Consider the following 16,973-nt stretch of genomic DNA (forward strand, 5'->3'; position numbering starts at 1 on the left):
GTATGACAGAAATGATAAAGATTAGATTAATCAATATGCGGTATACAAAATATATTTAAATTTAGAGAAGTGATTTATAATGTAAATCTATATGTTTTCATCAAATAAGGAAGCATAAAGCCATTTACATGATATTTTTATGGATAAATTCAAATCGCATTGAAAGTATATTTTATAGAATCGCTCGGTTGATTGGGACAGGTAAAAATTACGAGCCATCTACCTGAGACATTTAAATTCGATTCAAAGCGTCCTTGGCAACCGTTGATCCATGCCCTAACGAGTCGTTGACATACTCGTGTTGGTGTAATTTCACACAAACATGGTGTTTTGAAAGCTTTGTCGGTTTTTTGTTTTATGAAGTTTTTCTGATGACTTAAAAAGGGAGTGTTAGTTGTGATTTCAGGAACCCATAACATAAGGGTGCTCATTCAAAATGGCAACGACAAATGGAGGACATCTTCCGGTGAAGGCGATCTTGTCGGGACATCTACGAGGATATGAGATTCCCAACATCCCACCAAAAGTTGTCCGAGTTTTCCTGGCCTCCACAGGACAAGGTAAGACGACCATGCACTCTGTTGTAAAATGCAATCTGCTTTTATGATAAAAATACTTTTTTTTGTCAATATTTAACGATTTTTACTGAAAGGTCATGTAATATAAAATCTATGACAAGCTGCTAAGGCAATTAGATATAAATATTTGCAGTAAATAAATTGATGGCATTTACACAGCATAGGAAGGTGAGATAAGTCTTGAAATGTACAGCACTATAGGAATTTTCTTTACAGAGTTAATTTTTACCATGTTCTTTATTATTCTCCCCCTTTTTTCCTTTTGAAATTAAACGTTTAGAATAGAAAAGAAATGACATATGGTATCTATCCATGACACAAAATTAGTACATGCACATAAAAAACACAAAAAGCAAAGGAACGGCGCTTTTATTGCTGTTATTCATCTCAAAGTCACAGCGAGGCCTTCAACACGGAGCAAAAAACAAAATCACCTCGCTGCAAGTTTAAGACGACCCATAATATCGGTTTGAGCGAATTATTTTTGTATACTTAGTATAATGAGATAAATTTTTCAGTCCGATTTCAAATTAGTTTACACTAGTAAGTTGAGATCATTTTGTGGAATAGTAAGCAAAACATAGATGTAGATAGGAATAAAAGGAGATGTGGAAAATATGTATATATTTGGACTTGGGTCTACATTTGAATTTCACGTGATTCAAGACCATTCCAGGCTTAATAACGATTTTATAGTAAATCAAGGATCGAAACTTTCTACTTAAATTGTAGTGTGTATATAAGTTTCAAAGAAAATAAATGAAACAGAAGCACCTTAAGACGATGTGTGTTGTCAACAGTGTCTTACCATGTCCCTTTAAATTCAAATAAAGAAAATTTAAATTAATGTTTTAAACTAAACAATTTGGCACTCCGTCAATACATAACATAAAGTACCAATTTCAAAAAGTAATAAATGTGAATAAACATTAATATTAAAAGGTATATTTGAACTTCAAATTTAAAACTTTCTCATGAAAACTTCAAGTGTGTTAACCTTTGCTTACTACTTCTGACCGACTAAGTTTAGTTTTACAGATGATTTGCTTTGAAATTTAAGATTCCAAATATAGTGTCAATACTAATGTATGCATATTTAGATTTAGTTGCATTTGTGACTTTCATTACAAAAGTAATAAAAACAACCTTTTTGCTTTGTTTGATAATTTGACTTTATTGTCGGTGCCAATCTTCACGGAATATTGTCTCATGTATCTGAACCCATTATTTTACTGGAAGACTGCACAAACAAACACACTCACACACATCCGTCCCCCTGATATCTTAATCTTTAAAACAATGCTATTACAATAGGTTCTTAGTTCTTAATACAACACGAGAATAGAGAATAGGATCGATTTTTTTTATTTATTAGCCAAAGAAATACTATATATCTCATGGGGCTCCGGTTGAAATCAATAAAAAAAAATCTGCCACCATGATATAGTAAAAATCACTGAACGTTGCGTTAAACACCAACAAACAATAACATTCCAGTCTTTTTGCCCGTCAGTTATGTCTGGAGAAGGTAACTGGGAATATAGTATGATACAGAGATAATTTTACATTGTGCCTCACCTCTCTCTTTGTTTAAACAGACACAGTGACAGAAAGGAATACATTAGTTAAAGAAGTCTACCCTGAGTTACGACAGTATTGTAGACAGAAATACGGATTGGAATTCCAGGTAACAAACAAGATTTAAGTTGTAATATTAGGTCAAAAGACTTAATTATAATACTATTAAGCATTCGAGGCATTTTAAGACCGTCAATAAAGGAGTTTCTATCTAAGATTTCAAAATTAATTAGTGAAGAATGACCAGAATGATTTCTTTACAAGTATTATAATTTATCTTCTGTAAGAATGTGATGAACAAAAGAATGCAAAATAAGTATTAAAAAAAATACAGAACTCACAAGATAAATTTAAAAAAAAGGGGAAAGTCTATTAAATCTGACAAAACCAAAATGCTCTACTACTAGCATATCAACCAACGGAACTAATATATAACAACTGTCATATTCCTGACTTGGTAGAGACATTTTCCTCCCCTTAGTATTTTCTGTCTAGATATATCAATAAAAGTCACCTATAATAAACAATGATGTAATGTACCTTTTATGATCACATTATGCCAGCAAAATACAACATAAGAATTCAAATGGACACAGGAGATATATGGCATATAGACGTCAGTCAGTAATACACGATCAATAAATGTCTAGAACATTTTCAATCATTTTAAAGCTCACCAAAATTGATTTTGAAATAAATCATACCATCGATACATTTTCCTCATGCCACAATCGATGAAGGCGAAAACCCTCAAGGGTAATTAGGGTATAGAAGTGTATTTACAGCATGGAATTCTCTAGTCCGACAGTAAGACCCTTCTAAAGGGAACTTCAAGACGAAATTGGAACGTCAAATCGGATCTCACGCGTATGGATATTACATTGTTGCATTTAAAAGAACCCCCTTGTAGGGTCCGTGAGTGTTAAAATTTGTGTCCTGAAACTATTTATTGTTTAATTTGTATATACCAGTCCGAAAATACCTAGGATATTTGCTGTTGGAAGTTAATCAAACTACAATCTATCAATTGATTAAGTTAGGTTTTGTCAATATCTCCATCAATGCGTTTCTGTGTCCGACATTTCTCCCTCAATGCGTTTCTGTGTCCGACATTTCTCCATCAATACGTTTCTGTGTCCGACCTTTAAAATGTTATGTTCCCTTCTTTACAGCAGCCAAATGTCACAGCTATATACACTTTATCTAGCAGACTTCTACAAATCTTACCACTTATCTAACAGACTTCTACATATCTTACCACTTATCTAGCAGACTTCTTCAAATCTTACCACTTGTCTAGCAGACTTCTACAAATCTTACCACTTATCTAGCAGACTTCTACAAATCTTACCACTTATCTAGCAGACTTTTACAAATCTTACCACTTATCTAGCAGACTTCTACAAATCTTACCACTTGTCTAGCAGACTTCTACAAATCTTACCACTTATCTACGTACTGTTTGACAATTATTTGTCCTCTTTTAAGAATATATAATGCATATTATATTTCAAAAATAAAATCTCGTCGTAATTTACTACTTCGGATCACAATAAGTGCGCATTTGAGCTCTACACATGCCACGAAGAACATTTGTCCACTGCTCCGGTGAACCAGGTTCACATGGGTGATTGGGAACTTAGAAATAATATAACCTTGTCTCTCTCAGTAGAAAATACTGTAAAACAGTTTCCAGAGGATTTTCAGACTTATCACTTATCGATTCCCTGGTGTTTTACCTAAATGAACTGTATATTTAATTTTTGTCGCTTCCTCATATTTCATTATGCATTTTCAAGCAAGGTGCTAGTCTCGTTCATGTTTGCGTGATTAGTGATTTGCTCTCAACCAACAAGATGAAATGTATTAGCTGTAAATCACAGCATTCCTTTTCTAAAATTTGCTTATTCGGTTCTTAAAACCTTGAGAATTTGTAAAAAAAAAAAAAAAGCAACAACATCATGACGCACGAGGTTTTTAATGAAAACGTTTTTATGTGTTCATCGGCTTGCTGTCTTATATATACGCACAAAGAGAGAATTATCCCGAGAATAACAACGTTGATTGCCTCTTAATTGTACTCCAAGAACCATCCGTCTCTCCATTTACTAAAGAAACAAGTTTAAGCATTTATTAAGCTCACGTTTGATGGATTTTATATGGAAACCCCATTATCAAATTAATTGAGCACAAAACGTACTGATTTAGAAACTTTCTTTATATATGGATATAATAAGAAACGTCGCAGCATGTTTTCTCTTTACCTTAACAACATTGCCGTCTTGTATAAATCTTTTCATGCGGTGGATTTTTAAATCGTGTAATTCACACACGTAAAACAATGAAAATTCAATAAATGTATAACTTTATGACCTGTAGCCTCTTTTTTCATTTTAAATTTGATTCAATATAGAGTTTAATCAGATGCCTGCACCAACGTTATCTATGGTTTAAAATCTACGAAAATCAGTTGAATCTATAAATAAAGTTAAACTCAATAATATATCTTAAAGGTGTTATACTAATTTGAAATACAAGTGTTGACATAAAAATGCATGTAACTGCATTAACTTCATACGGACTAGGTTTAGGTAAATGTATGTAATGTGTCGATTGATTGAACGATTGGAAATTGCTTAACGCCCTATCAAGACAATATATATATGCGTGATTCATTGAGTGTTTGTGTTAGTATAGATATTTATTCGTCCTGATCTTTTAATGGGAAAGGTATATAGTATTTACATGTAATTTGCAACATGATTCCAGTCATGAAATACAAGTGAGGTTGATTTAGACAATTGCCGTTATTCGATTACCGTTATACTCTTTTAAAGATCTCAAACTGAGGGTCAGAACAATTTCCTGATGATAACTTACAACTACATGTGTAATGCAACAATTTCATATCACTATAAATATTGCAATTTTACCGTATTAGAGTAAAAGTTTAACCTTCAAAATGGTATATTGGTATATTTAATGGTTTCGACAAGATACATGTAGTATCACTTTTTATTTTCACTTGAATCTTATTTGTTAGTGCTATATTTTCTGCTTTAGAATCCAAAATAAAATGCAGGTCAAGTTCCATTTTTCGGTTTTCATATCTCGTTAAGTATGCTGCGAGGGGATCATCTGTTGCAGCCGTTTTAATTGTTTCCTTTCCTTTATATTATGAATGCTTCGATGGTCATCATATCTTCAGAATTTCTGGTCTTTCCTATAGTAATATTTTAAATAGATATAGCATTCAATGGTTTTACATTATATATTGTTGGTCTTGACTGACGCATACAGTTTTTTTGTAAATACGTATTTTTATAAATTTGTGTATACAAGCAAAAAGATTATGTCCAGATAATCATTTTATAAACAGAACATCTTCCTTTATGTTTTAGATTGTAGATCTGGACTGGGGTCTACCGACAGATAGTTTGCATGCAGACCAAAGACTTACAGACTTCAAACTTCGTGAAATAAGACGATGCCAAAGATATACCGCTGGACCTACGTTTGTCGTAAGTGGCCGTGTATATTTATAGTTTGTTTTGTTCATTTATTATATTTATATATAAGAGGAGATATTAAGGATCAATGAGACAGCTACCCAATGACAGAGGAAATCAAATGGCATGTGGAGGTAAATATATGGCCTTTAATATAAGTCACTATAATCTATTTAGCTCTTAATCGCATTGAGGCTAGAAGAGCTATGAATAACTTTTAAAGAGACTTTCAACGATCTGCCGTGATAAAGAAATCATGCTGTTTTACACTCTTGTATCGGTTACTGTACTTCGGGATTAATTTCACACAACAGCATCATCATATACATTGCAGGAAGATATGACCTTGTGCAATGCCCAAATTCAAGAAAAATAAAAGAAACGTTTTAGTCGATTTTTGAACTGTGAATAAGTATAGTTTGATATAAATATATATACGCGGTATAATTATCACATTTAACAATGAATATAATATGCCTGGCAGAACGATTTGAAGGACAATTGCCAAATTTGCTTGCTTTATAAATGATATTACCGCAAATAGCTTGGTAAGAAACGCCACTTTATATCAAACTCTTCAGATTAGAGTCTTACATTCGTGTACTACGACAATACAGATATACATATGTTATAAATCTATTAAACGTTTTGAACAGTTAGTGATATCTATAATATCCTTATTGTAAAAGTTTTATTTAAATCTGACACACTATTGCACGCACCCTCAACTTAATGAGAAAAAATTGGTAATGACAGAATATTTCAGTACTGATACACTGATTGTTTCGTTTTTATTTGTAAATGAATGTTTACAGTATGAGAGTACTTATATCTGACTAAAGAACAAAACTGATTTTTCTAGGCTATAATTGGTCAGAGGTATGGCGACAAAGTGTTGCAGACGTCAATCCCGGCAGAGGAATATGACCTTATTAGAATGGTACTCCATAAACACAAGGGTAGAGAAACAAGGGCAGCACCAATACTGGATAAGTGGTACATAAAGGACAACAACTCCATTGCTCCTGTGTTTGTGTTACAAGATGTCGCTTCAGTCATTCCGGACATACTATCAGTAAGCATTTACATATGTTAGGTGGACTATTTGGTGCTTCTCAATGACAGGAGAAATGTCCCTTTATGCACCTTACAATGTATGTTCATTTTATTTGCCACTGGAGATGTTAAAAGTTGTATTTAAAGATTAATTTAATTGTTTTAGAATTTCTATTTCAAATCAAATTAAACATCAGGGATTTAATTACAATAATAATATTTATGAGATCTTTGATTTTATGCTTTTATTTTTTATCTTAAAGAGCGACGAGGAAAAGCAGAAAAAAGCTGATCAAGAATGGAAAGAAGCTGAAACTGAGATGAAAAGATTGTTGAATAAAGGAGCAGAATTTTGTTACCTCGAAGGTCTAATTGACTCCGATACTAAACAAAAGTACACTATGTCAGGTATGCATCAGGTCAATCTCCCTGATAACAGTTGTAAAAGACATTTTAAAGTGATACTAATTGTAGTTTCTAGTTTCTAAAGGGATAATGGTTGACTGCTATAAATTACCTTTGTTACAAATGATCACGGATAAGCTATTAATTATTTTTGTCACAAATGATCACGGGTAAGCTATTAATTATCTTTGTCACAAATGATCACGGGTAAGCTATTAATTATCTTTGTCACAAATGATCACGGGTAAGCTATTAATTATCTTTGTCACAAATGATCACGGGTAAGCTATTAATTATCTTTGTCACAAATGATCACGGATAAGCTATTAATTATCTTTGTCACAAATGATCACGGGTAAGCTATTATTTATCTTTGTCACAAATGATCACGGGTAAGCTATTAATTATCTTTGTCACAAGTGATCACGAATAAGTTTGAATTATCTTTGTCATACGTTCACGGATAAGTTTGAATTATCTTTGTCACAAATGATCACGAATAAGTTATGAATTATCTTTGTCACAAATGATCACGGATAAGTTTGAATTATCTTTGTCACAAATGATCACGAATAAGTTATGAATTGTCTTTGTCACAAATGATCACGGATAGGTTTGAATTATCTTTGTCACAAATGATCACGGATAAGTTTGAATTATCTTTGTCACAAATGATCACGGATAAGTTCCACTGGTCATCTATCGTAGCCACAATCTAGTCATATTTCCTGGATTTGTGATATCACCGATGCGACTTATCACCGAATATTTATACTTGCAATGAGCAACACGAAGGTTGCCCCTAATGGAACAGGAATTATTTACCCTTCTGGAGAACTTGAGTTCACCCCTATATGAGACTTAGGATACACTTTTAATTTATTTGGTACTAAATGGGTAATTTCAAGTACATTTTTTCAACTTTTTTTGAAGGTGTAAAAGTCTATTGAAACTATATGTTATAGGGGGTTAATTGAAATTTGACTTCAAGTGATATCTAGTATATATATGATACATATCAAATTGTTCATCTTAATTTGAAATGCTGATTGGATAGTATTTTAAGCTTTTTCTGTTTAAATATTTTAGAATTTGAAAATCAAACACAAATAGGAATTGAAGAAAGTGGATGTCCATCTTCTCTTGGTGTTGTACTATTACGAAGAATTGTAGACTTGACAAATTATATAGATGACCCAAAAGCTCCAATATTCACTGAAATATTATACAACGACAAGACAGAAGAGTATGAGACCGATACAGTATCCAGTCATCTGCTCAGTAAAATGGCAAACAGACTCAGAAATCTAGTTTCAGAAAACAACACAACTTCATTCGACGTTTTGTGGAGATACGATGATGTCATCAGCCCTGAACTACACAAAGATTATTTGAAATCATTCTGTGATAATTTTAAAAACAAATTAATAACTCTTATTGACAACGAGGCTTCAAAACTACCAGTTGACGTAGAGCCGGAGATATGTGAAGAGGCGTTAAGTCATCTCATGCGATGTCGTGATTTAGCTGATGATTTCTGTGTTCGAGCTGACGAATTAGTTGCTTTACAAAGCTACCTCCAAAACACTTACAACCACCCCATAGTTGTCCATGGCGCCTCAGGATCTGGAAAAAGTACACTGATTTCTAAGTTGTGTGTTGAGGTGAGTAATAATCCGATAAATAATTCAAGAAATAAGTAAATGAGCAGCGTGTATCCAGGACTACTGTTCTCAAGTATTACAAGTAATCATGATTTTATTTATTTAATCGTGTGGTAAAAGGATGAGTGTAGTTCTATCTCTACATTCGAATTTTATTAAATTTAAAATATAAAGACCCATCTGTATTAATTATCTTCTGATAATAGACAGTTCGTCAAAAAAAAAAACCACTTTTCACAATCAAATATATTTTTTCCATTGTAATCACAGCCACTTGTCTCTGAATGGTTTTTTTTTACCTATGTACTTGATATAGCACGTTATATTAAGGTATAAAGGAAATATTTTTTCAAAGACAAGTGCCTGTGCTTGTAATTCCGTTTAAAATGGAACTATTCTACATGCACTTTTATAATTTCATTAATGTTTAAAAGATCACAATTATTCAGTTCCAGTTGACTTTTACTGTCGTCTCATTTCGATTAATAATGAATGTTCAGTAGAATGTTAGTAAATTCTCCACAAACATTTAAACGTCCTAAATATGCATGAAACACTTGCCATTTGACGTTAATTAGCCAACAATCAAACATTAAAAAACATATTAATAAGCAATGTATGCATGCAACTTAAAATCGAAAATAACTAATAAGAGTAAACAATTTTACGTAATACATGTAGTTTGATTAAATGCAGTTCTTATTTTCTGTTTTCAGATACCTGAAGTGTTTAACAAGAATGCTATAACTGTCGTGCGGTATGTTGGGTATACGTCTAGGAGTTCCGATATTAAACAGTTGCTAAGCAGTCTATGTACCCAGATTTTAGATGCGTTGGAAAAAGAGAATAACGAAATTCCTAAAGATTTCAAAGACCAACAAAACCTGTTCCACAATTTGTTAAAGCATATCCCAGATGACAAACTGTTGATAATACTATTGGATGGAATAGAACAGATTTCAAAGGACTACAATGCTCACATGTTGTCTTGGTTACCTGGTCATTTGCCAACAAATGTTAAAATCATTTTAACAACTGATCCGGTTTCTAACAAAATCCTGGAAAAGTTGAAGAAAGACGTTGTTACAAATGAATCGTCATTTATTGAACTTCAAGATTTAGATCTTGAATCATGTGAACTAACACTTGACTTTTTTCTGTTTCGATATGGACGGAAAATAACCGATCAGCAGAAAACGGCTTTTCGTAATGCCTTATCAAAACATCCATGTCTTCTTTACATTAGTCTTTGTGCTGAGAAAGCTCGTCAATTGAAATCCACTGAAACGATGGAAAAAGTTATTTTTCCAGAAAATACTGTTGATGCAATAAATAAATTATTCGATGAATTAGAAACGGAACATGGAACAACGTTAGTTTCCCGTGCAATGTGCTATCTGGTGGCATCAATGACGGGATTAGGAGATCTTGAAATGGAAGATGTTCTTTCAATGGACGACGATGTTTTAAATGCAATTTACGTCACGCACCATCCACCAACAAGACGTATACCGTTTATTAAATGGCTGCGTTTAAAGGAAGCAATAAATAGGTTCCTTTTAGAGAGAGTAACAAATGGTGTAACATTTTATTATTGGCGGAATGACCAGTTTGTGGACGTTATTCGAGAACGATATATGAAAGATGAAAGCATAGTAAAGACCGTCCACTCTTTGCTTGCCGATTATTTCCTTGGAACATGGGCAAATAAACCAAAACCCATTTCACCAATGGCACATGAATGTAGCACAGTGATAAAAGCGTCTAGAACCAGCGGCGAACGTTTTGTACCGGAACAACCTTTGACCTTTCAACTTGATAACAGTCCAGTAAGATTTAATCGCCGGATGTACGACCAGGTACCTAGAAATTTGTATAAAGCAGAGAGATTTGATGAACTTAATAAACTGATTTTGTTTAATTATGAATGGATATACAGCAAAACGAAAGCTTTGTCACTTCAGCATATTTTTGCAGACTTTGCATTAAACCCAGGTGTGGAGGCTCATTTAGTTGAGGAAGCTTTGCGTGTTGCAGAAGCTACAATCGAGACTGATATCAATAATATGGCACCTGAGATTTCCGGGCATCTCCTACCTTACTACAAAAATCTTCCTAACATTAAAGCTTTAGTATATCAGTGTGATACGGCCGGTTTAAAACACTGTGCAATGGTACCAAATTTTTCTTACTTGCAAGTTCCTGGAAGCTCTCTTCAGTTTACATTTAGCACCGAAGTTCCGTCTGATTACTTCCGTTTTATGAAAGATGAACGATTTCTTCTGTCAAAGCACCGTGATTCTCCATACATACACGTATTTGACATGATCACAGGTGAAACCAAGAAGAATATCTTTACATCAAATGGTGCGCTTTATGTTACGCCTGACGGTGCAAAATTTCTTATTGTAGACCATGTGACCGAAAAAGCCATTAAAGTTCACAAATCTGAAACGGGAGAGTTCATTGGTCAGTTAATTGTACTAAATAACATCGATGTGAAACCAAAAGAGAAATACAAGATAAGCGACATTTGTCTGACAAATGACAGACTGTGTGTGTTAGTAACCACTGATGTAAGTTATCTGTGCATAGCCGACATAGAGTCTTGCCAATTTTTACAGATCATTTGTCTAGATGGACGTTCGGACATGTGTAGGATTTCGAATGATGGTCAGTTTGTGTTCTGCAATTCTAATGAGTTTCTTTTATCCTACGACATGTACTCACTCGAACATATTTATACTCTAGCAATAGCTTATCGACCAGCCTCAATGGCCTTTACCAAAGATGGATGCCGAGCGTATCTGTGCAATGAATCGGAAACGAAATTAACTATCATTCATTTGCACCGTGGGTCAGTTGAAATGGTTTATAAAACAGTACTAGATGAAGGCATGCCTAACGACCGACTTCAAAATCTGTGCATTTCACCAAATGACGAGATGGTGCTTGTAAGAGGTCTAGAGAACATTGTGGTATATGGACGTTCCAATGAACGGGTTGTTGCTAGGTTTCCTCGACCAAAGGATGTTCCAAAAGAATTCAAACTGCCCAAAAGGAATATTGTTGAACTGAACTATAAACAAGCAGAATTTTCAAGAGATGGTAAATTTGTTATTGGCACAATATTTAGAAACATTTATCTTTGGCAAATCTCAACAGGCAATCTTATCACTACAATACAAGCACCAGTTGGTATTATTGCACGGCTAATGGTTTGTCAAAAGAGTAGCCACGTCGTAACACAGTTGGACCACTCAAACGAGATACAAGTTTGGAATATAGGTGATGCCGTTAATCAAGTCGATATGCTTGACAAATTATCAGGACCAATAGTTGACGTCCAAGTCACATCCGACAACTCGATTGCATATGTTGTATGCAAAAGTAGCGACGAAATAGGTGTAATCGACATGTGCAGTGGCGTAATGTTGGATTTACTTACACATGATAGCAACGTAAAAGATTTTGCTATAACTCCAACCGGAAGTTATGCCCTGGTATCTACATCAACCAAAAAGAAAGATATTTCAAACAAACTATGGGATATGTCGGAAAGACAAATTATAAAGGAATTTGGAAATGCCGTCGGGTTTTGTATATCTCCGCATCAAGAGTCTTACATTTTGTTTGTGTCACAAGAAAACATGAAATATCAAGCTCCCTACTCCGTCACCATGTTTAGATTTATCGGCGATGCTTTCCATGAATACGTTCATCCATTGGCTTTGAAATTCGTCCTTGACAAACCGTTTTTGACCTATGATGACAAATATTTAGTAGTTCTCACAGCACAGGATCACATACAGACAAAAGCAGCTTATGATACTCCAACTATCTGTACATTTTCAATGGAAGAAGATATGAAGGTTGCGTATTTCACACCTGAAAGTTTCGAAGGTTCTGTAAATATTGGGTCGATACTGAAGTTGATGCCTTGCAAGAACAATCCATATACCATTGCAGTGCTTTATGAATCTAGTGATGATATCAATAAAAATTATTACGCAAGTGAATCCGGAATGGGTCGCGGATTTCTGATTCTGGACATCTGCAGTGGGTCTTTGATAAGCATATGTTACCCATTCATGCCAAATGAACCAAGAGTTGATAGGGGCATTCTTTTTGCCGACGACTTTTCATTTTGCCTCGACGACCAGTCAAATATATTTGACATAGGACAACAAGACTATATTGGACAATTAACAGATATTGGGGTTCAACCATGCTTGACGGCATTAAATGGTAACGTTATTGTTTATTGTGACAACACAAAACTGCTTGTAGTGCGTGTGCGTGATGGAAAGGTAATCGCCGCCTGCGACGTTCATTCCCGATTATGCAAGTTGAAATTGTGTCCAAATGAGAGAACTATAATAGCCGGGTGTGAAGACGGAACAATAGCATCATACGTCATTATTGACCCTGAAGTTGATGATCCAGAATCAATCGTTCAACATCTAGGCAGTAGGCAAATCGAAAACAGTGGTGAAATTGATGGGCGAATGTCCCGGTCGTGGGATAAAGTGTCAAGTGAAGCAAACCTGTCTCGTCCCCCATCTGCAATGAGCAATGGACCAAAAGAAAGAATACTCTTGAACAAAGTGGAACACATACCGGTAGTAAGGCCGAGCTCTGATACGCTTTTGTACCTTAATGCAAACTCTAAAACATGTTCTGTTATGTAATTCATAGTCTAGTCTTATTTTTATGTTCAGGAACTTCGGGTTTTTTTTACTTGTTTTCTATGTATACGACTTTCATACCACATCTTTTTTTATAAACTATTTTCCAAAGTGGGATGCATTGCTCAACACAACTTATAATAACTTTTCATTTTTTCCAATTTTATGATTGATATATCTGGGAAATATTTTAAAATAAGAACAACCTAGTAGAAAGACAGTTTTTTTTTATTAAAGCAGCCTATTTGATATGTCATTGGGTTTATCAAAATATATATTATATATAATAGTTTAATATCTTTTCCATATTCATGTTTTATCACTTCGATCAAGTAAATTTGCTTTATAGAAGATTTTAATGCAATATATATATATATTTGATACAATTTTTTTATGGAAATTGATTGATTATTTTATATTCGAGATGCATCGCCGAATTTCAGCGTGTCATTTGCTTTTGGTCAATTTCTGTCGATTGTCCTTGCTTTTTAATGAAATAGTACTAGCAATGAAAATATATACTGTAATGTTCTTGAGTAGTCATGTCATAATTAGCAGGTAAAGAAAGATACCATATCTGGACTATTGGTATACAATTCGTTTTCTTAGATATACGAAAAGTGGTGTTGATGAAACAGACAGGTGGTTATATTTATAAATGCTTCGTATATGTCGAAAACGTCACTGTACAGTCCAGTCTATATTCATTGGTGTATTGAAACTACCAAACAAGTGCTCTTACTATACAATTATTAGAAGCCAAAGTCTGTGATATTTGTATATTTATTATTAAATCTACGTAACTGTAAGTGTAGTTTTTATTTGTGATGTGAAAACACGAAAATAAGGAGTATACATCAATGAGACAGCAGCCCAACAACCCAATAAACCCAAAGAAACGTATATCCAGCCTATTTTCTTTTGATGTTTATCAATATGTTAAATATTAGTTATCAATCTATTAATAATGATTGAAAATTATACAGGGCAGCAACATATCCACTCAAACGCGAATCGTACAAGTTTATCTATAACGATAAGTGTGGTAAACTTCAATGACACATGATTATCTCAGTCAACTTGTCACTGAATTGAATGAATGAATGAATTTTTATTGCATTAGCAACAACATTGCTTTAGCAAAATAACAAGGTATATACATATATGAAAAATATGACAGAGTACAGAGAACAATTAAATAATGCAGAGATAACTTATAATAATACATACATAAGTCAGGAATCTGATGTTCAGTAGTTGTCGTTTGTTGATGTGGTTCATAAGTGTTTCTCGTTTCTCGTTTTTTATATAGATTAGACCGTTGGTTTTCCCGTTTGAATGGTTTTACACTAGTAATTTTTGGAGCCCTTTATAGCTTGCTGTTCGGTGTGAGCCAAGGCTCCGTGTTGAAGACCGTACTTTGACCTATAATGGTTTACTTTTATAAATTTTGACTTGGATGGAGAGTTGTCTCCTTTGCACTCATACCACATCTTCTTATATCTATATGTGTACAACATAATAACTGATAATTATAACTGAATCAAGATGATTTATCATCGTAAATTTACTATTCATGAGCTATATGGAGGTAATCACTATTTTAGGAGGACCTAATTACTCTACCGGAGCATCTACGTCCATCCTCGGCATTCGGTGTGGTTATTATTGGCCAGTCGTTAGGGGATACCTATACGGATATATAATAGAGACCATTAATTGGCAAAGACGTAATTTTGCACTCGAGGCAGGCGCAATAATGTTGGTTGGTTAAAATAATATAAAAAAATAAGATGTTTCATTTATTAACTTCTCTTGTGATGTAACCTTAGGAGAAAATAATAAAATTAAGAATGGAAATGGGGTCCAATGGTCTTCATGATTCACTGGCCTTAAACAGAATTCCAGATTTTAGGATTATAATAAGTACTACAATTGCATTTCTGCGTCTACCTTGATTTTTGTACAAATATATTTCAACATATGCCAAGTTTTTTTTCTTATTTTTCCCTATTCCCATTTAACGGAATATGCTTTTACTTCGTATAATCTAAAATGGATGTTTATGCAATAGAATATTAATCCGCTTATCACGAATCTAGTGTGCTATAGTTAATAGCTTTACGTTAAAACCTTTAACCACTTGTCTATGTATCGTATTTTGTCATTTTATCTCCTAGTGTTAATTCAGAAACCTGATGAATGAATCTCGCTGTTCACTTAGAATCTGACAAAATGTGTTTACAAAGATAGCAGATAACTGATCTGTATTTCTACGTTTCTATGCAACAGTTTGTGAATATCCTTGGCAAATCTAGCCGCAGAAATCTGATATTAACTCAATAATTGCCGTTAATTGATTTCTCCATTGCTGGCATGGAATATTGTAGAGAGAGATTGAAAATGAATGTTTAGGGAAAGTCATTTGTTTCGACAATTACATAGGAAAGTTGATGAAACCTCGTGGAATTTGGATATTCAAAAGTTGTTTAATTTTATACATACAAGATGTTAAACGTCTTTTACTGATACTTTGTTTTATCATTTGAAAATTTTCATGTTGTGGTAAAATTTCATTTGACATTCGGAAACAAAATGAAATAATTTTTGTCTTCAGTTATATAAGAATGTTGTGTTTCCATTGAGATGTCCTTATCCTTCTCATTTCACAAACTAAAGGGTGTTTTAAAAACTTGACTTCCTCTCCACGAGGGGCTCAAATAGTCGGTTTTATTTCACAAGCATTACTAAGCAATGACGAAACATAACAAGCATTACTAAGCAATGACGAAACATCACAAGCATTACTAAGCAATGATAAAACAAACTCACAGCACATACATGAATATAAATATAAGGAGATGAGGTATGTTTACCAATGTTTGATTCATAAATTAAAAATTTGAAGAAAAAAAAAGGATCATTCAATGTAGTACCCATGGGGACTAACACTGTAACACTTGTTTATTCTAGATTCCATAAAAACTAAAATGACCTGATAAAAACATTACAGCGGAATATTGCCATAAATTCTCGTAATTTCCATTCAGCTTTAATTTACTGTCGCCATCACTAAAAAGTTTGATCAAATCTTCCTTCTAAGAAATTGGATTCTCGCTCTAGACATTGTTTTGGAATTGACAACCTGATTATCCGTTTTGTCAAGACATACAGTTAAACAACAACAGGTATATAAAACTGTCACTCTTAGTTGTCTAGATCTTAATTAGTCTGTCGATTTCGGATGTTTCTATCATCGCAGTCGTTTTGATTGAGAATTGATCTTCACTTAATTTCTATAAGGGATAGGCCAATCATATTGTGGCCTCATAATTCTCTGGTAGCCTAATAGTTAAATGTCACTCAAAGAAACAGCCCCCAAATACCCATCTGTGCTCTGAAGCTTTTGTACGGAAGCCGGTTAGTGTCAGGGTTTAGTTTTTATTTTAAATATATCTTTTTTACCTCATTAAACTATAGTGGTGGAAAAAATGG

At 33.6% G+C, this 16,973-nt stretch overlaps 1 protein-coding gene across 1 annotated transcript; it reads left to right on the forward strand.

Moving 5' to 3' along the window:
• The first annotated feature begins 236 nt into the window (after positions 1-236).
• LOC127733662 (NACHT and WD repeat domain-containing protein 2-like) lies at positions 237-14,287 on the forward strand. The gene is made up of 7 exons (XM_052242980.1): positions 237-560; positions 2,177-2,265; positions 5,558-5,677; positions 6,528-6,740; positions 6,985-7,129; positions 8,216-8,790; positions 9,507-14,287. Exons 1-7 carry the CDS (start codon positions 437-439, stop codon positions 13,479-13,481), a joined length of 5,241 nt encoding a protein of 1,746 aa, XP_052098940.1. The 5' UTR covers positions 237-436; the 3' UTR covers positions 13,482-14,287.
• The last annotated feature ends 2,686 nt before the right edge of the window (positions 14,288-16,973 follow it).

Source organism: Mytilus californianus, unplaced genomic scaffold, assembly GCF_021869535.1.
Source record: "Mytilus californianus isolate M0D057914Y unplaced genomic scaffold, xbMytCali1.0.p SCAF_1, whole genome shotgun sequence".
Classification (NCBI taxonomy): domain Eukaryota; kingdom Metazoa; phylum Mollusca; class Bivalvia; order Mytilida; family Mytilidae; genus Mytilus; species Mytilus californianus.